We start from the raw sequence: 20,521 nt of genomic DNA on the forward strand, positions 1-20,521 counted from the left end.
TATCTCCACTCCTCTTCCTCCTGCTGCTCGAGGAGGTCAGGGGTTAATCTGTCCAGTCCCCGGGTGAGACGGGACACAATTGAAGACAATTTGTTCTCCCCTGCAGGGCTTGGAAGCCCCGCTGGACGAATCAAACTTAATTAAAACATTCAGAAAGAAAGAGGAGGGGCTCCACATTTTGTAGATGATCAAACAGAGAGCAGAGAGATGGGCAGCCTCCCTCTCTGCCTCTTGTTTGCGCTTCCCACCTCTCACTCTTAGACAAGCGAGGTCAGAGAGCGCAGGAAAATCAATCAAGATGGGATTGATAGTGTAAACTGACGGGCTGAGAGGCAGCAAAGCGTGATACATGAGCAGATTAGGATAGAGTGTCTGCAGGAAACGGCTGGGACTAGATGGTGCGGGAAACTAGACGCAGTGGAAATGAACCCGTTGTGATTAGTGCAATCACTTTAATTAGTCAGCAAACTAAAGATTCTTACTTGACCAATTTAAAACAGAAATGTTATATTTGGAGGACGCTTGAGCCCCAGCAATAATCATTTACGCTATTCATACATCAGGAATTATCTTATTATAGTTTCAATAATATGTCGCATTGAAACTTTAAATGAATTTTGATGTTATTTTGTGCTTTTCAGGAACAGATTTTCTGGGAAATAAACTTTTTTATGTAAATGTCAAATCTGTATTCTGTAGAATGTAAATATATTACTGAAAAAGGATGTTTGCATGACATGACAAGAATGACTTATACAGTGTGCAAATCTTTTGTCCAAAATCAAACTGGTTACTTACACATACTGCTTAGAATAATGTGCAAGCTATTGTATAGTTGAGTCATGCATGAAAGCCAACCCAGAAGTTAGCTAAGGGCCGACTCGCGTCTGCATTATGACGTTAAACTCGTTCACAAGTGATGTTTTTATGACACATAAAAGCTTCATATAGTAACGAGTGGAGTGTTATACAAAGTAGAACAAAACATGAAAATCACTCATTTCAGGCTTCTAAACCCCCCCCCCCCCCCCATGTTCAAAACACTGCTAACTTTGAGGGGAAGAGCAAAAATGCTAACTAATTTCCGGGTTTTAGGTCTCGTTCCTGTCCTGAAATTGCATATTTCCCAGATATCAAATATCTTCATTTTTCAACCATTTACTATTATAATAAAATAAACATTAAAGTGCAGCTTTTCGATGAACTGAAATAATCTGTATCTGAACTGTACTAGTACCTAAGCAGCCAGCTTGACATTAGGACTTGCTTGTCATTGTATTTTCATGTGTTTTAAAAGAAAAATGTACTTGTCCACATTGCTTGCTGAAAGGGCAGATCTGCTGGCACTAGCAATGTCTCCTGCTGTGGAGAACACCCTCTCGCTAGGGACAGAGGTAGCAGATACAGCCAGGTAGCGCTTTGCTAACATGGCAACATAAGGATATTTGCCGTTTGTAATAGCTTTGGCTCGGTCTGAAGTTTTTGCGAGTGGTGGAGGCTTAAATGCTAGCCGGAGTTGGGTTTGCACTTCAGTCTTTTGGTACCGGTGATATTCACGTTCGGGTGATGCCTTTTCAAATGAGTGTGGAAGTTTGATGTATTGCCAGCCGCGTAACCAATTTTAGTTGAACAATGCCGACAAACAGCTTTGGTTAGCCGGGCCGGCTAAACGGATTGGTTGTACTTTTTACAGTATTACGGCTTCTACAGATGACATTTTTTTATGGATTTTTTGTCAAAGCACTTAAGATATTCATTGCTATCGGGATGTTAAGAGCATTCCATGGAATATAACAAAAAGTGTACCTCGAGCCGGTTTCTGAAACTTACCTACCCCACCTTTAATGTTTGAAATATAATTTTGCTACTGATGGCGTTTAATTAAAATGGTCACAGTACTGTAAGAGGTCAAGACAGAGTAGCCAGTTGGCAGCTGATTGCAGCCTTCATCAGGAAATTGTGTCTGTTGTTGCCATGTTCTAATTAATGACTGACCTTCATGCTCCTTCTCTGAAGAGACACTTTTCTTCATTTTCTTTGGGGTCTTCATGAAAAGTGGAAAGATGGTTCGCAAGCCAAGGATGTCCACAAATTTATGACAGTTATCGGCTCCCTCTGCTCCAATCATCCCGTGGTCCAGGACCTTCATAGAGCTGCAGCGGGACATTTTCTTTTCTCTGCAGCGAAAGGAAGAAATGTAAAGTTACTTATTGTTTTTCTCTATGTATATAAATAAAACATGCATGTTTGCAATGAAGTGACTACAAAGTAAGGAGAGTTTGTTCAATCTAAATACTAATAAACATTGCAGTGAATTAGGCAGAGCTCTAAAATAATAATAAAAACATGCTTTTGCATGAACCCAACTTGCTAAAAATGTAATTCAATTCTGCAGCCTACACACATCTGCAAAACAAAATATAGTTAATTTATATGAATTGGAGTTGGTACAGTAAGCCTATTAAAATCCAGCATGTTGCAGCATGAAATGTCTGAGACATATTGAGTAAACAAGCATGTTGTAAATGAACAGATGGAAGAAAACCCAAAAATATAATTCCTCTGACCTTGCCTGTCGAGGAAAATAAGAAATATGCAACTTAAAAAGAAGACAGAACAAGCGAAGGGTTCCATGTTATTTCTGAAGACTTGTTTCAAGGTAACAAGGAACAACAGTAAACTAACACAATAGAAAATAATGGATATGTGTTCTGTAAAAACAATGTAATAAAGACATTCATCAGTTTTCTATCATCGAAGCATTGGCACGATAAGTGGGATCAAATGCTCCGTCTGCACCCTCCTACTTCACGCCTCCTCTCGGGAAATGTAGCTGTCTGTCACAGTGTCATTTCCTCCATTCCCACCAATGACAGATGACAGTGTTTATCTCGGAGGAGGGACACATATTTCAGGCAGTTGAGTCTGGTCCTCCAGACAGACACATTATATATGATGGACTGCTGAAGAGGCCAGAGGGGGAGCAAGCAATACACAGTGTGCTTTCTGAAGGGACACAAGGCAATTCAGCCGGGAGACAGGTGACTTAACTCAACAACGCATAGTTGTCAACCATGCCGTAGTGGATATCTAATAGTATAGGTACTAGCCATGGATGTATCAAGAGAACTGGATACAGCATTCCTATGAACATTGCTCGGTTGCGCATGAAGCCAAAATGGCCGGACTCGATAGAACAATAATGTCAGATCTTCCAGGAATCTTCAGGCAATCTTATGTATCCATTGGGGTCCATACAGTATGTGCACTGGCCAAGTGACGGCCCTGCCCGCTTTCGATTCAAAGAAAGAATCTGTGCCAAGCTAAATAGATAGTTTCATCCTGCCTAAAATTTGCTTTGTCATGTTTTGCACGTCAAAGATCTAAAGTTACAGTTTTCTTGAATTTGACTTGGATAAAAAGGACAGTAAAAGAAGAGTTATGTGCAGGGGTGCACATAACCTTTTTGCCCTGGTTCCCAAAGGAGCACCTGGAGATGTTGCTTGGTGCTCATCCTTAAAATGAAATAAACCGTAACTTTTGAGGGGGTCTTGACTTTATTTGCCAGACACACGGCACTGAACACACATGCAGAGGTGAGCACAGAACACACATGCAGAGGTGAACACAAGACAACATTAGCACGACCAGTAATCCTACAAGCTGTCATCACTACCCTCCTGACTGTTCTCCTCACTGTCTTCCTCTCTGTCAGACATGGTAGCTGGTGATGTAGGCCTACTACTTTCTCTCTGGTTGAGTCTGCGATTAGCTGCTTGCATCCACAAGTCAACAGCTGGGTTTGGGTCGAAAGTCTCTGTTGTCATCTTAGACAAGTGGATGTAATCAAATAAGTATGTGAACATAACCAATAACCTACCATAGCCAATAACAAATGAATGTAAGTTATTTTATTTGTGTTGTTCATATCTTATTTTACCTTAACATTTATTTATTTATGCATTTTTTTTTATCTCTCCAGTTTTAAAGGATATTTTTGGTTACTGTCCAATAATTATAAAGGAGTGCCTTGGAAATATGTGTTTACATAAATTGTGACCAAACTGTTTGAACTTAGACTAAAGTGAACTATCTAAACACTCAGAGTCCTTTACCTCACTGAGCTGTAGTTATCAGCCTCTCAGTCTGACTGGAGAGGACTCTCCTCCACATTATTGTAGAAACATCTTCTTCTTACATCCGTTAGAGCAGCTAGCACCAGATTCTAATAACAACAGCGCCGGTACCGGGCGGTGCGCCCTTCTCCCTCTCCCTCGCTCACTCGCATTTTGGCCGAGCTGCGGGCGCCAGATAAGCCAACATCCCCCATTTTCATCACTTACAGCGCCCATCGTACAGGGCGAATTAAATGTGTAACCGGGGTGAAAAGAGTGTTACATTTACTTAATTATGAATGTTGTTACATCAAGGCCGAACATTAGGATGAGCCCCAACGGTCAAAAATGTTTTTTTCCCTCCCAGAACTGCCAGCGCAGCGCCTCCACAGATCTGGCGCCCTAGGCGAACATCTATAACGCCAGTGCTACGGGCCAACCCTGAGTTCATATGCAACTCGCAAATATCTTTCTCCTCTCTTTTCCCTTCTCTCTTCTCTCTCTCCCTCTCAATTTTGGTATGCAAATGCGACTTTTTTCAAATGACCCGGTGCTCTTTTTTTTGGCGGTTTTCGAGGTTTTCGTCAATCATCAAAGTAAACAGTTGTAATGTTAAAAGTCGAAGAAGTGAATGCAGATGCTGCATTGAAATGTAAAACACTGACAACCAAGGAAATATTAGTTTAAGCCTGTTACCTGCCACTAGTTCAGCATTGGAGAGAAAGGACATCGATCACCTATTGATTTGAATGTAACCATATATAGACGCTGATCATCGATGTCCAGTGACAGTATGTAATTGTTTGCCTGACTGACCATCGTAATTAAGCGCTTTAGATAAAACATGTCATTTATTCTCCAGCTAACCAATCAGAGCAGACTGGGCTCTGGTTTCAGTCAGAGGGTGAACAGAGGTGCTGCTGTATGAGAAAATAGAGCTTTTTGAACATAAAATTAACCATAAAATTTCCTTTTTTATATGTAAAGGAAAGACTGTAATTGATACCATAGTTGTATAAGGCTAATGCTTAATATGTGGTGGAGGTATGAGAAGGTGGAATCCAACACTTAACTACAAATCAATTCCTATGTCCGAGCCAGTATATAGAAAAATGATAGCTCCATCATGTGTTTTTAAAAAAAAAGCTAATATTGTTCACTGTAACTAGCAGAATGCATGAGATACAAAATGTAGCATTCTTACAAATTCACAATTCATTTAAAAAAATATAATAATAATATCTTGATTTTCCCTTTTGTCCTGCTCCCCCTTCTGTCTTCTTCCTCTTCAGTATCTCGAGCAGACAATTCAACAGAAAAGGGTTTTTGCATCCAATAATGAGATATTGATCGAGGCCTTAAATCTACGTGTCCAATGATGTGATAATCAGCGTTAGGGGTGTAGCGTCTGTGAAGGTTTCATAAGTGCGTGTAATGGGTCTTTATCAATCAATCAATGTTTATTTATATAGCCCAATATCACAAATGTTACATTTGACTTTTTAAGGTCACATCTCTGCCTTGCTGCGCTCCACAGACTGTTGATTGATTGGACTGGCAGTCTCGGCAGGCAGAGAGTGGACCGCCGTGCTGTTCTGTGCATTAGTGTTCACATTTTCACAGTGCAGAAAGCACTGAGGGAAAAGAGCAGCGAGGGCCAGCCTGGATTTTCCTTTTAGAGAATATAAGCACGAAGATCAATTTATTGTAAAATCTACATTACTGCAGGACTTGAATTTGTTGCAGAGATGGAGTACCGATTCGGGACTCGTGACTCGACCTCGCGCACTGATTGATGCGACTCGGACTCGTGAATTCTTGCGCACGATGACTTGGACTCGGACACTGACACGTGAATTATCGCGTACGCTGACTTGGACTCATGAATTTCCCCCCCCACGATGACTCGGACTCGACTCGTACATTGACGTTCCCACTTGGACTCGAGCTAATTTTCTCTGGAGTCTGATGTCCTCTATCCTGGCGTGTGCACCTGCGAGGTGAGTTCACTACTGGGCCCCGCTATTCCAGTCTAGAGATGTCTAGAGACACACCCCGCATCATGATGTATGCTTTCACACATTCTGCTTCCACATTGGAAAAGAGCAGCGCAAAATGCTCGTTATGTGGAAACAATATTGAAGAGAAGGCTCCGTAACACATTACTCTAAGGATCGAGTTCAGACATATAGGCTGTCTTGAACACTATCATCAGAGTAACGTGATCTAATCAATAAATAAAGATGCAGCCGAACACACGATAACACAAAGCCATGTGCTTTCTGTGGCTAAATCTTTATCAGTAAACCGATTTAACCGGTAAAAGTTCCTTCAAAATAAGAGTCCCGATCTTATTACTATCAAAATAAAAGTGCAAAACGAAAACTTTACCATAGGAAAATATTTGCATACAAATATAATCACTTCCCTAAAAGGTAACTAATTTTAAATATAGTTTATTTATATTTAATAATAATAATATTAGTAATAATCTTTATATTTGTATAGCACCTATTGCAAGAATTGTAGCCAAACTCGTTTCACAGCAGTTCAATAGAGAGATTAGTATAACATGACAGGATAAAAGCAATGTGGAGGAGCAGCTACATTTCAACACCTATATCCACGAAGGTTAATACGTGAAGACTTGTGACTCGGACTTGGACTCGAATACGGGTAATGAAGACTCGGACTCCACTCGGACACTCCTTGGGTGACTTGGACTCGACTATGACTCCCTTGGTGACTCGGACTCGAAGAGTGGTGACTCGAGAGTGACTTGGACTCGTGAATTGGTGACTTGACTACAACACTGGTATGTTGTAAGAGGTTAATATCACACCATGAACATACTTCATACATAATGCAATTGTGTTTCTAGGAATGGTGTAAAGTATTAGCAAAATAAACCTACTGACACTGATTAACTGCAGTATTACAACAAATATTGTCAATTGTGTCTACATTGGCGTTTCTTTTTAAATCTAGCATTGTAAATATTGTCTGCAAAGCAACCTAATTTAGCATAAATACTTGATGAGCAGTTAATCCATAACTGTAGCAGTAGCCTGCAATGATGCCCATCAAGAAGAGTAAGAAAGCAACAAGTGATCATGTGAGAGGTGCATAAAATGTATATTTCGTGCAAAACATTTTTTAAATGCAAACAAGGAAGCTCTATTGTAACCATAGTTGTGGATGTTGATGTTTAAATGTGGTAACTGAAAATATATTTAACTGGAAGTTGAATTAATTCATTTCTAATTAGCATTTGAACTACAATCTGTGTGAAGCAGTACTTATCAGAATTTCTTAAAAATAATATACAAACAGGGTTGATGGCGAAAGCAGCATGCAGGCTGAATAGCACAAAAAAAACACTTATACTCGACCTCACAAGGTTCAACGATAATGAATTTCTTTACACAGCAAAAAAGTATTTAACACCGTTTTTTTTTTACAGAGTTAACGCAAAAAGTTGCTATATTTACTGGAATGGCGTGGCATTGCACTTGTGTACTCCTAGCATTGCTGTTGAGAAATGTGCTGTCAAGTGTGTCATCTTGTTTGCAAATGTAAGCACCTGAATGCCACAAAATACTAATTCATGCAGCCAGGGTATTTAACTGATCAAAAGCTCAACAAGTGGCCTACGAGTGAACACCACTCAGATTCCTGCACAGGTCTGATTTTCAAGACCCGCTATTGCCCCGCACCCGCGACATGCAATACCGACCCGTCGGCACAAGATCCGCAAACCGACCCGAACATCCTATGAGCAGTGAAAACATGCAATTATTAACACACGCAGTTGCGTATTTGGCTCAAAAAGCGTGGGATGTTGGTTCTTTTCTCCATCGAGGATGACACCAAAAACCTCCAGATGTTGGATTTCGCTCTTGAGGAAGAGTTATTGAAAATGCTGTATTCTCTTCTAGAGAGCTTCACCTCAGCCATTTCGAACGTGGCGCGCTCATCAGCAGATTGATGCGACAGCAGTGCAGAATGAGGTTATGATTATGCGCGGTCCCGCGGTGGAGAGGTCTGAGGATTTAAACATTAAATTAAATTATTATTATTTTTAATATATTTATTATGCAACACCCGCGACCCGACCCGCATCTTCTTTGTTTTACCCAGAACCGAACCGGGAAAAAAATGTTTGAAAAAATACCACCCGCGAATCACTCTTTTTGCGTGCACCCGTCGGGTACCCGACCCGATGCAGGACTGACGCCACTAGTGGCATTTCCTTAAACGTACTGCAGTCTCACCTGAGCATGAGATTCATGAGCTGAAGCCCCTCCCCTTTGAGGAAGCGGTCCCGATTGGCTGCCAGCATGAGGCAGGAGCACAGAGCGTCGAAGAGGTTCTCCATCATCTCCTGCTCCTCGGCCGTGGAAGGGTTGTGCCGTTTGAACACCTGAGAGGGAGGGAAGGGAGCATTTAGAAAAGGAAACACTGGCAGCCATGTTGCTTTTACGTGACAAGGAAATTCTTGGTGATATTGTTTACTAGAGTAACTTGGGAGTGTGGGGGCGATATTTACTAATGTAATCATGAGAAGGAATAAGCCTACCATGACGGAAACATTAGCTAGAGAGCCACTACTAATGGGACTTTTAATAGCTAATTTGGATGGTGATCATTTGAATTTCTGCTCTGGGTGTGTGTGAGTGGGGTATATTAAAATACTAAGAATAGGGTTAGATATTAGCTTAGCATTAGAATGGGCTTGGTGTGGACCTACAGGTTAGAACACCATTATACAGACAGTATACTACTCATGTTACAGCTAGAGATGTTGAAAAAAATGACTGATGCTTTGAGGCTCAACGGATGGCGGGGAGTGGTAACTAAAAATAGCGAGTAGAAGCTGAATCTTACAGATAGTTGCTGCAGTAACACATCAATGCCATCCATCTCGCCCAAAAGTTCTCTGGTATCTGTGGAAAAGAGAATACAATATAAAGTGAGGTAAAGATACAAATGGGAGTAATGGCACTACAGGCTGATTAAAATGGGATGGTTGAAAAAACATTTAGGAAGCGAAAGGAAGGACCAAAAGCAGTGTGAGAATTAAATGTATAAGTGGATAAAAGAATGAGGCACAAAAAACACAAAAGAGAGGGAGAATGAGTGCCACACGACAAATGCCCCTTTCACACCAGCGCCTTTTCAGCTCAGGCTCGGAGCTAGAGCCTGAAAAGCGCCGGGTTTTCCAGTTCACACCGGAGCTGCGCCGGCTCTTAGCTCCGGAATCCGCTTCATTTCCAGCTCCAAAAAATTGTCGGTCCAGAGGCAAGAGCTTTGGAGCTAAGAGGTGACGTCGCTTACGTCGAGGCGTGCAGGAAACTAAACACTGTTATGCCTGCCTACAAGCAGTAGTGCCTATAAACACACTTTATAAAGTCAGGCAACACTAACCAGGCTTCGTGTGATTCTGTTCGCTGTTATCGATCATTGTGGAGAGAGGCAGACGTGTTGTTTTGTATTATTGCAGCTATCGGATTAGAGTAGTCAGTTTAGCTTCGGTTGCTATGCTAACATCACCCGTTTTATACCAGAGAAACTTTCATAACAGCGTTGTGATACCAAACAGTGTCAATTCAGACTGACACACATTCACTTAGGCTAAGGGGAACTGGGGATATGCATCAGCTGCTTGTGTGAGTCGGACAGTGAATACTTTAGAGCGGCCGCTGCAGTGTGAGCTAACGGGAGCTAACGGGAGAATAAACTCCTGTGGAAGAGCAGCCAGCACTGCAGCGGTCGGTAAATGCTGCAGAAACACATTAATAAACAATGAACCACGGCACTCTGGAGCAAAGTATAAGGTTGGAGAAGTCGTTATTCAATTTATTCTGGCTTCGTGTGATTAAAAGCAACACGATCATCGACCCAACGCAGTTGTTGTTGTTGTTGTGAGCTGCCGTAATGGCTGCCGTTTGGGAGCAAATCAGCGATGTAAACGGTGACGTCATGACGCAGCAAGGGCAGCTCTGGGGCGCCAGTGGGCGGTGTGCACAGAGCGGGAGCTGAAAAGGGAAACCGGAGCTGAACCAGAAAAGCTCCCGCTCGGAGCTAGAAACTGAAAAGCGCTGGTGTGAAAGCCGCAAAAGACAAAGCATTCAAGGAACCTTTGGAAATAAATAAATTGGGTCAGTGTAAAATGTACTGCCTCACTCCCTAAGTTATTCTTCCTTGGCCAGAATATTACAATGATTTTTGAAGTCACACAATACAATTATTTTCACTTAGTGGGCACAAATGTGTCTGGCTTCATGAATGACAGACAACAGCAGTTCCTTGGTTGAAAAAACAATCGATTAAATCAGCACCACGGGCAGGACCACAGTTGGAGCTGTTAAACCAACTGAAACATTTTCTGAAATTTGATATGACCCCTTTATAGTTCTCAGATCCTTTTCTTAAGTTAAACCGAAGCATTTCATTGAAAAAAATGAAAGAATCTACAGGAATAAATCATTAGTAGGGATGAGATGCAGCGAGGTTTTGAGAGTGGGGGTTTAAGTCAAATTTGACAGCAAGGCGCAATAATTACATTTCAATTAGCACATCAAGGATTTTCCCAAATTGTCATCTCCTCTAATAGTAGTCTGTGATTTGCTTTATTCTTACTTCAAGACACTGCCAGTCTTATAAAAAGAGAAGATTATTCATGAGAGCACTTATCCTTTTTTTTTTAAATTACTTTTTCAAATTGTATTCTGTTCTTGAAGGGAAGGAGGGAGAGGATGAATAAAGGCAGCGCTGGTGAAGAGGAGGAGAAAGATTGTAAAAAGAGACAGGACACCCACTGCATATCAATATGGCTTGTACCATTAATGAGAACATATCCAAGGACCAGATAGTCCCATGGCTATATGAGGCTTTACAGGGGTTTTATTGAGGGAGGGGTACAGAGGCAGCAAATAAACAAGGAAGTAAATAAGTGAGACAGCGGAGGGAAAGATGAAATATGTGACAAAATGAAAATAAGAAATAAAACAGCACAGAGAGAAAATGGATAGTGTGGTTTCTCTGTTAGAGAAAGCTGTGAGGGGACAGAGGAGTGGAAGACAAACTAACATCATTTGGAGCCACAAAGCATTTAGCGAGACACACTTACTGTCATTGTTCTGCAGCAGGATGGCCAGGATCTCACTGCAGTACAGCTTGTTAGCATCAAACGGCATCTTTGCCTGAGAGGGGGAGAGACCCAAATCCAATTACCTCTCTTCTTCAGAAACTCCAGAGACCAGAGGATAACAACAATCACAAAGTTTATATACAGACTTTCTGTTAATTGGAGCAAACCTCCTGCCTCATCGTTGTGCTTGGAAATGGTATAAAGGAAATTAATGTTCTAACTTATGCATGAAAATGTTTCCGTAAAAGGTTACTTAAATAAACATTTCATTGCACACACATTTTATTTTAATCTATTTCAAATGTAGTTTTTTTTTAAAGAAGAACTGACTTAAAACGACATCAAATACTACCCTTAACTGTGGAATAGGCCATTTTGCAGGAAATGTTCAGAAAACAACCAGGGCTGCAACAAGCGATTCTCTTCTTAATCAATACATCTAGGGATTATTAAACATCTGAATAATATCATCATTTTGAGAAAGGCCAATCAGCAAATGTTCATATTCGAAGGCTTGAACAAGAGAAATATTTGTTTTTTGTGTTAGTTGCCGATCATTTTTCTTTTCACACATTAATTGACTAAATGTAGCTCTAAATAATATAAAAATAATAAAATCAAACTTTAATACACAAAAGTGCTTAACAAACCCAAAAAACAATAATCAGCAACACATACATTTTTTATTTAAAACACAGAAGTCATAAACACAGGACTGAATAAAACAAGAATAAATTAAATAAGTATCAATACTATTGAATTAAAGGTGGGGTAGGTAATTTTGGAGAAACCAGCTCGAGTGCGCCATTTGAAAATACATAGCCGGAAAAAATCTGCCACTTCTTTACAGAGCCCCTCCTCCAACACACACGAAAGCGCACATGACCAGTGAGGGCACGAGATAAGTTTGTGCACAGATGGAAGGCTGACAGGCAGGTAGGCCATCCAGTTACTTTAGCCGGGCCGGCTCAGATGATTGGTCGTGCTTTTTACAGTATTACGGCTTCCACAGATGACTTTTTTTATGGATTTTTTGTCAAAGCATTTAAGATATTCATTGCTATCGGGATGTTAAGAGCATTCCATGGAATATAACAAAGTGTATCTCGAGCCGGTTTCTCAAACTCACCTACCCCACCTTTAAAAGCAGAATTATAAAAAGGTGGGTCTTGAGTTTGCTCTTAAAAGTAGAAACGCTCTCTGCCTCCCTCAGCTCTGCTGGGAGGCTGCTCCACAATCGAGGGACTCAATAATAAAAAGGCGCTTTACCGTTGGTCTTTGTTTTAACTTTTGGAATCATTTAAAGGCCAGTACCAGTAGACTGGAGGGTTCTAAGGGGTACATAGGTTAAAAGCAAAGCTGCTAAAAGACTAGGACCAAGATCACCAATAGCTTTAAAAAACAATACAAGTATTTCAAATAAATACAACTTTATCAAACGTTTGGCCACTTTCTTACCTTGATTCTCTTGAGCAGCCACTGCATGAGTCCCTGCTGAGCTGCCTCGGTGCAAAGGCCCGGTCTGAACTCTGACATGTTTTCTACGATAGCTGAGAAAAACATAATATTATAAATGTATATGATATGACAAACCTTTTGAACCTTTGAAAGAAAATCTAAATTGAACTTTCAAGTTTTGGGTGCTTAAAGATCCTACAAAGACACACAATTCTCTGACAAAGATCCAAAAATATGCATGCACCAATCAGAATCAACCGATAACCTGTACAGATTCTGATCTAAATAGGCAGCAAGGCATGGCCAATCCCCGTTTTAAGAGGCCCCGTTGTGCTCTTTGGGGTTTTCCCTATCTGTTGTGTGTTATATAGGCTTCTGTGCATGTAAATGGTGTGCAAAGGCAAACATCCTGATGTAATCCGTTACTCCCCAAGCCTGGTCACAGGTCAAATGGCAGGTGACATTTGTAAATAACTCAAAACCAAACAAAGTCATCTAATTGGAGGGAAAAGCTTTTTAGCTGATGTTTTCTCTAGGCTAGCATCTCTAATGAATAACTATAGGAAAGGAGAGGTATGTACTAAGAACAAATAAACTAGGACTGATTGTAAATTACTATCAGTCATAAGTTAGTACAAACTGATGCTATGCAAACACTTGGAAGGAATGCAACAGTCATATTTTTATAGCGGTTTCTGTCCCGGCTACTTCTAACATTATCTATCTATATTAGAAAGCTGTCTCTGCTATGATATCTCTATCAGAGCAGACTGCAGCAGGAGGGGACAGACAGAGAGATACAAAGAGATTGTGGTGTGCTGGTGATGAAAGGAGGGAGAGGAAGGAAACCAAGGGGATATAGAGGAGGTAAATAAAGAGAAAGGGGAAAAGCAGAAGGGAGGCAAATGGGTGGAAGGCTGCTGGGAGCAAGAGCAGAACGAAAACTGTAGAGGGTTGGGAGAGAATAAAAAGGAAATGCATATTATAAAAGAGCAACATCTGGAGAGCTGTGGATGATAGAGAAATTATGAGAGGGGGGGTGCTGGGGGAGGAAGAGGATGGGCCTTTATCAGGGATTCAAAGCGAGCAGACAGACAGCACCCTGGTGGACAGCAGGCTCAGAGCAGAGAGCAGCCAAGGCAGACAAAAGGCTTAGGAGAGCTCCCTTGATATCACAAACGTGAATAGAAGATGCACAGGCTCTGTGCATCATGTGTGTCACACACACACACACACACACACACACACACACACACACACACACACACACACACACACACACACACACACACACACACACACACACACACACACACACACACACACACACACACACACACACACACACACACACACACACACACACACACACACACACACACACACACACACACACACACACACACACACACACACACACACACACACACACACACACACACACACGGTTCCGGGAGGATGGTGAAAAAAGTTAGTCGAGAGCCCTGATTGGATCAGTATCAGCTTATATGCCCTCAGTATTACCACTGGTGAGTGGCAGAATAAAAGCTTCATAAAATACGGGGGTAGTTTTTCATGGTGCTATTCATTTCCATGTCAATATATTTTTTGTCGGACAGAGCACAAAGAGAGTCACTGTTGGATTTATTTTGCTGTCACTTGGACATTTGCTAGCAAGGCGTGCTAACACTGGCTCATACACATCTAAAGATCTCTTGAAGGGATTGTCTGATTATTTCAAACTAGCTGCTATCCTTATCCAAGCCTCAGTACGGTCAGTTTATATGCTATGCTTTGTTCAATGCTATAATTCCAATCTGTATCAGCGCATTTTGGGGAACTGAGATAATAATAAAACGGCACTTTTGTTTCTGTATTCAAAGAGTGCGGTGGCTGACAGGTGCAACAGCGTTAGACCGGCCCAAAAAACGTCCATTAGAATCAGAAAGAGCTTTACTACCAGGTAGGTTTACAAGTCAACAAGCATTCCGGTCCCACCTGTGTGCATCACTTTTTAGTGTCCCTGATTCTGTTGCGGCGCATGTTTCGTCAAGTTGCGAAGATGTTTCTTCATTTGTATTTATTTTTTGCATATTTTTGTTTTATATATATATTTGCATCGTTTTTGAAAGTGCAGCTCTTGTAAAGGCGCTGTAACGTGTTTGCACCTGTCGGCCACCGTAGAAGAGTCACTGTTATGGTGTACATGTCCTTACCCAGTGTGTTATAGATGCCATCTGCCTCCTCCTTCACCTGTTCATCCAGCCTCTCCATACTCTGCACCAGCAAGGCCACCACCTGCCCCTCCAACTGCAGACACAAAAACAGAAAGTCAGGCTGCGACACGTTTACCACTTTGAGAATAACATTTAAGCTCAACAGGAATGAAACTACTAACTCAACATAGGTGCCATTAAACTTTGTCAGAGTTTCGTAGATTAATATCCCCAAAAAGATGTGTTTATCGAGTTGGTATCCATGGAGGTACACTTACTGTAGAAGGGCTTTTGGAGTGCAAAATGTGTTCCAATGAAATACACATGAAATAAAATCTCACCACCGCCAATGTTTTCCACTGTGTCTGAAGTCTGTCACCTCAATTCTTTCTATATGTTTTTGCAACATGATGTAATGTTTGAGAGTAAAACTGACAAACACATTTCTAACAGGGTAAAACAATGCAGCGGCATGACACATGACAAAGTGAATGTTCACTTTAACGCCTCAGTCTTGGCAGAACAAATAAACGTGTTTCCTGTCTGAGCTTCTGTGAAAATGAGTGTTATCAGTCGAGGCGAGATGTTAGTCATCGCCAAACAGAGCTTGCGGGGTGCCGTCTGGCGGCATTAAAGTAGCGTTACAGATGGAAGAAAAAGGACAGTTGACAGCGATTTATGAGCCACCGGAGACCGCCTTGCATCATTTCGATTCGTCTTATCAAGGATAGCACCTGGCCTTCTGGCTACAAAGACAGAGGAGCTGGAGCTTACAGCAACGAGGACAGAGAAATGGATGCAGCAGGGACTTTCTGCCCTGGAACCTTTTGCCCTTGGAAGCAGCTGCAAAGAGGAGCATGGTTTAGGCGCTCCATTGCATGGTGACTAGGCTGCTCTTATGCCTTTATCCTAGTTGAGCTACTGTCTGGACCACGAGCAAATCACACCCATGAACTGGAGCATTTCTGATAAGGCTTTATGACATTCATGCCTTCCTGTGATGGACATTCTTTTTGAAGCAATGAATGAATAATTGAAGCTTGATCAGGAAGGATGGTGGTCAATGACAAACAACCGGAGCACAGATGTGACCACGCTGCTGGCACCATCTTTTCTGAGGCCATTCTCTTTACAAGTTCATCCTGCAGTCTTTATTTAATGGGGTACTTTTATGCTCATGTTCAGATTTGTTTTTAGTGTCTCCATTGTGACATGTTTACATGCTTTAATGTTCAAAAAGCCCTTTATTTCTCTCATACTGCCTGTGCTGCAGCACCTCTTTTCACCCTCTGTCTGAAACCAGAGCCCAGTCTGCTCTGATTGGTAAGTTTGCCTGCTCTGTTGTGACACAGGGATTTTAGCCTCTGCAGACCACCAACAACACACTACAGTAAAGGGATAAGCCAAAAAGCTTTATAGGGCTTCTTTTAAGATGATTCACTTCAATGAATCCTCAAATCTTAGTCAAAAAATAATCAGCAAGACATTTTGTCATCTCCAACTTGTATCCCCTTTACCTTGCATACTAGAGGACACAAGTCAGTGTAAGACTTAGAGCAACACAAGCAGAGGTCTATCTGGTTCCATTACATTTCATTACATTACAAGGAAGACATGGCCAACATCTCCAACACATGTCACCTCACAAGCAAACATGTCATTACACTTTTAAGTGAAAACATAATGATACAAACTCAAAACAGCAATAAACGTGCAGGTAAGTAAGCCAACCCTTAGTAAGTACAGGTAACAGGAAAAATATGCAATTTTGCAGGATTGCATAACTGACCCTTTAAGATTTGATTCCATCTTTTAAATCTCGTCTCCTAAACTGTAATTACTTTATTTCAACTTACAATATATCTTAAGCAAATGTAATTATGCGCTTCTTTTATTGCCATTATAATGTAAAATAGTCTGTTGGTGTAGGTTGCAGCAATAGATCTGTGAGAGGAGGTGTTTGTAGGAGTGATGATAAATAGCAGAGTGGCAGACAGCTGCCCACACAGTGTCACACCACGCCTCCTCCTTTCTGGGCTGGTCAGCCAGGTCATAATCAGCGCTCCTCCGAGAGGCTCACATCCTCCCTGCTCTGAAAACTCTCTCCTTTGCCTTTAAAGAAACCAACCATTGGGTTAATGATGTGTTCTTATTAAGTGTAATTTACTCCGTGTAATGTAAAGAGAAAAATATGTAGGACTCTGCTAGAAAATAATACATTTACTGAAGACAATTATTGTTATGACATATTTGTACTTGAGTATTTCCATGTTATGCTACAAATACATTAATTCCACTACATGTCTTGAACCCTCACAGTTTCAAGCTACTTCTTAGACATAAAAACACAAACATATATAAATATAGCAGTGCTGTACTTCTAATCAACCCAGTACCTGCAGGTAAATTGGCTCAACACTGACACACTAAAACCATTCATTTCCTGTTCCCAAATACCCTTGAAACATCATTATCAAATCAAGTAATTTATTTAGAAAATAACAAGCACTCTGATGGAAGACAGCAGGATGTCGCCTGGCACAAACTCTGCCCCCTCAAGCAAACAGATTATTTGATATAGTGTCACAGTGAGGGCCGTCAAGGAGCACACACACTTCTTCCCCCCGTTATATGAAAATCAGCACGTTATCGTAGTTGTTTGACCTTTGTCTGTGTCGCTCGAAATGTCAGTGCGCATAATGGGGTGTCAACAATCTTCCATAGTTCATATAGACAGGGTGACATCGACAGAAAGAGGGAGAGGGTTAAATAGAGGAAAGAGAAGCAGACAGAGAGAATATTTGGAGGGGGACTGACAGAAAGTGAGAGAGGAGATGCTATAATTATAGAGTTGATATTACTTTGAGTGTCTCTTTGTGAATTCAATCTTACATTTATTTAAATAACTTCCATTTGCATAAAGCTCAAAAGACATCTAAATTAATTATTATTTAACTATGAAAGATAGCACGAGGCAGTAGCATATAAAGTGCTGCTATTTAAACCTGGAAACAAGTTAGCATTTTAGCGCTTCCGGTTCCCTCTTCCCAAGATTCTTTTTAATGGGTTTCTTTTTAGAAGCCTGATTCAAGATCTGTGGTTATAACACGTTAAAGTAATTTAAAAAATGTGTGTTGTAGGGCATAAAACATGTCCGTAAACTACCTCACTACCACCACTGGTGAATGTCTGAAGCTTTTATGTGTTCAAAAATGGCGGTTGCTAACAAGTGGCTGAATGAGACTACTAAGCGCCATCTTATCGAACATTAGCCGTCTTTAGCGATTGCATTTATGCTTCAAAAATTCTTATACGGATGGTAATTTATTAAAATGATCATGATGAACAAAATATGTAAGTATCATTTACACATCATTTTTACAATATTCAAAAATAATTGACTCCACAAAGTGCTGCCTCATCAATACTAGCAAAGCCTTATGAGGATCCTGAACTCACCAGAGAATCTATGAGCACCTCGGCCCCTTCCTCGCTCTCCTGCAGCGTGTCGATATCTGTCAGCTCCTGCAGCAGGTCCACCACTGCTATGGCAACATGTGGCGCACGCTAAGGATATAAGCTTGTATTTAAAGACTAGTTAACCAGTTTAGTGTTGCACTTCTACAACACTCAGTTAATATTGACAGTTTGACAAATAAAAAAGGATCAAAATTGATTTGTCTTTCTTGTCAAAATGTGGCATCAGCATACCAACAATGCAGCCAGACCACCAACATCTCAGGAGGAGATTTAATGACGCATTGTATTCATGGGCTTTTTTCCAGCATATTTTTGACTTGTATGAAAAAGACATGGTCAGAAAAGCACAGGTGTTACTAATTTCCTACAGCAGAAGCAAATCAAAACATCAACTGGCGCAACATAATTACGTCACCCAGTGTTAGTGCAGTTGTGTCCTCTTAGCATCGTGGTTGTCTTTCCCTAAGTCTGGTGAATTTTCATATTTTCTAACCCCACAACGTTTTCAGAGAGGTTAAGCAAAAGTGGTCAGGAAAAGATACCGGACGGATTTTTTTTATTTGACAATTCAACTGTCACGCTTTTCCTAAACACTTTTCCTTAGCCTAGTTAGAATAACATCACACCTCCTATAGATGTTTTCACTAAATCCCTAGTGTATAATTAGCGACGATGGATGTTAATCACAGCCCAATGGTGCTTTGCATAGTTTTAATGAAAGTGCTATGCATACTAAATGATTAAGCTTTTTGTGGCAAGTCTAACTCTAAAAGATTTCTGACTCCCCTCCCCACCTGTGGATTTTTTTTTATATAAAAGCTGCAGTTATTTCAACATTGTATAACTGAATTAAGTAAAAGATTAATATTTTGGTTAATATTTTCAGCTCGAGTTTGGTGCGCTTGAATGTGGAATTGATTTAAAATAAACTAAAGTGGCCATGTTTTTGGAGCTTTGTGTAACAGAAAATATAGTTTCAGGCTTTGGCTGTACAGTCAATACTTGTATGTAATGTATGTATTGTTTTTCATTTAATTTGACAAGAAAAATACTACGACGCTAATCCTTTAAGACCAATGTTAAACACCAAATTCTGTATACAGGGTGAACGGATAGATATGAAACGATCACTCTATAATAGAAAGGATATCAGTGTTTTCATGGCTGAGGAGGCCCAGCAGTGAGTGGACAGCATTGAGCTCCACCAGCAGGTGGTAGAGGTCCGGCATGGTGGCGATCACGTGCATCTCCTGGATGACGTCGTTCAGATCCAGCTCAGTCTCCATGAACCTGGTTTGAGGAGTGAAACATATTGGTTAGCATTTTAGAATTACAGGTTACCATTTCACTCAAAGTGCAGTAGATCAATTGTGTTATTAAAGGTGGGGTAGGTAAGTTTGAGAAACCGGCTCGAGATACACTTTTTGTTATATTCCATGGAATGCTCTTAACATCCCGATAGCAATGAATATCTTAAGTGCTTTGACAAAAAATCCATTAAAACATTTCATCTGTGGAAGCCGTAGCGCTGTAAAAAGCACGACCAATCATTTTAGCCGGCCCGGCTAAAGTAACTGGATGGCCTACCTGCCTGTCAGCCTTCCATCTGTGCACATACTTATCTCGTGCCCTCATTGGTCATGTGCGCGTTTGTGTGTGTTGGAGGAGGGGCTCTGTAAGGAAGTGGCAGATTTTTTCCGGCTGTGTATTTTCAAATTATAGCGCACTCGAGCTGGTTTCTCAAAAATCACCTACCCTGCCTTTAAGTGTTGCTCTTTTATATACATCGGTTACAGTGAGGCATACTACATACATTTACCAGAAAATGTATAATAGCATTTGCAAAAAAATTCTTAAATCCACATGAAAGTTGGATTAATTCAAAAGTAATCCATGTTAAATGGGTTTTAATGAAACCCTTATATATGACAAAGACAGCAAAGCTTTGTCGGTAGTGGGCTTACTTCTCTGGGTTGTCTGGAAACTTAATCCTCAGCTCCTGGTTTTTGTACGACCTTTTCTCAAAGGTCAGGATCATTTTCTTCACTGAACTCTCATCCACCGGCTCTGCCTGTGTGATTGGCACATGAGAAGAAGAA

The 20,521-nt window shown here is 40.9% G+C and overlaps 1 protein-coding gene across 1 annotated transcript in view; it reads right to left on the bottom strand.

The window, feature by feature from the left end:
- ctnnbl1 (catenin, beta like 1) overlaps positions 1–20,521 on the bottom strand; it is a 62,641-nt gene that overhangs the window by 34,723 nt on the left and 7,397 nt on the right. Inside the window, exons 3-11 of the mRNA XM_034087364.1 lie at positions 20,387–20,493; positions 19,573–19,712; positions 18,402–18,499; positions 14,943–15,036; positions 12,727–12,818; positions 11,248–11,320; positions 9,003–9,061; positions 8,390–8,538; positions 1,996–2,177 (exon numbers count right to left, since the gene is read on the bottom strand). Coding sequence (XP_033943255.1) covers positions 1,996–2,177; positions 8,390–8,538; positions 9,003–9,061; positions 11,248–11,320; positions 12,727–12,818; positions 14,943–15,036; positions 18,402–18,499; positions 19,573–19,712; positions 20,387–20,493 — 994 coding nt within the window. The remainder of the gene's footprint in view (positions 1–1,995; positions 2,178–8,389; positions 8,539–9,002; positions 9,062–11,247; positions 11,321–12,726; positions 12,819–14,942; positions 15,037–18,401; positions 18,500–19,572; positions 19,713–20,386; positions 20,494–20,521) is intronic.

Source organism: Pseudochaenichthys georgianus, chromosome 7 (assembly GCF_902827115.2).
Source record: "Pseudochaenichthys georgianus chromosome 7, fPseGeo1.2, whole genome shotgun sequence".
Taxonomy (NCBI): Eukaryota; Metazoa; Chordata; class Actinopteri; order Perciformes; family Channichthyidae; genus Pseudochaenichthys; species Pseudochaenichthys georgianus.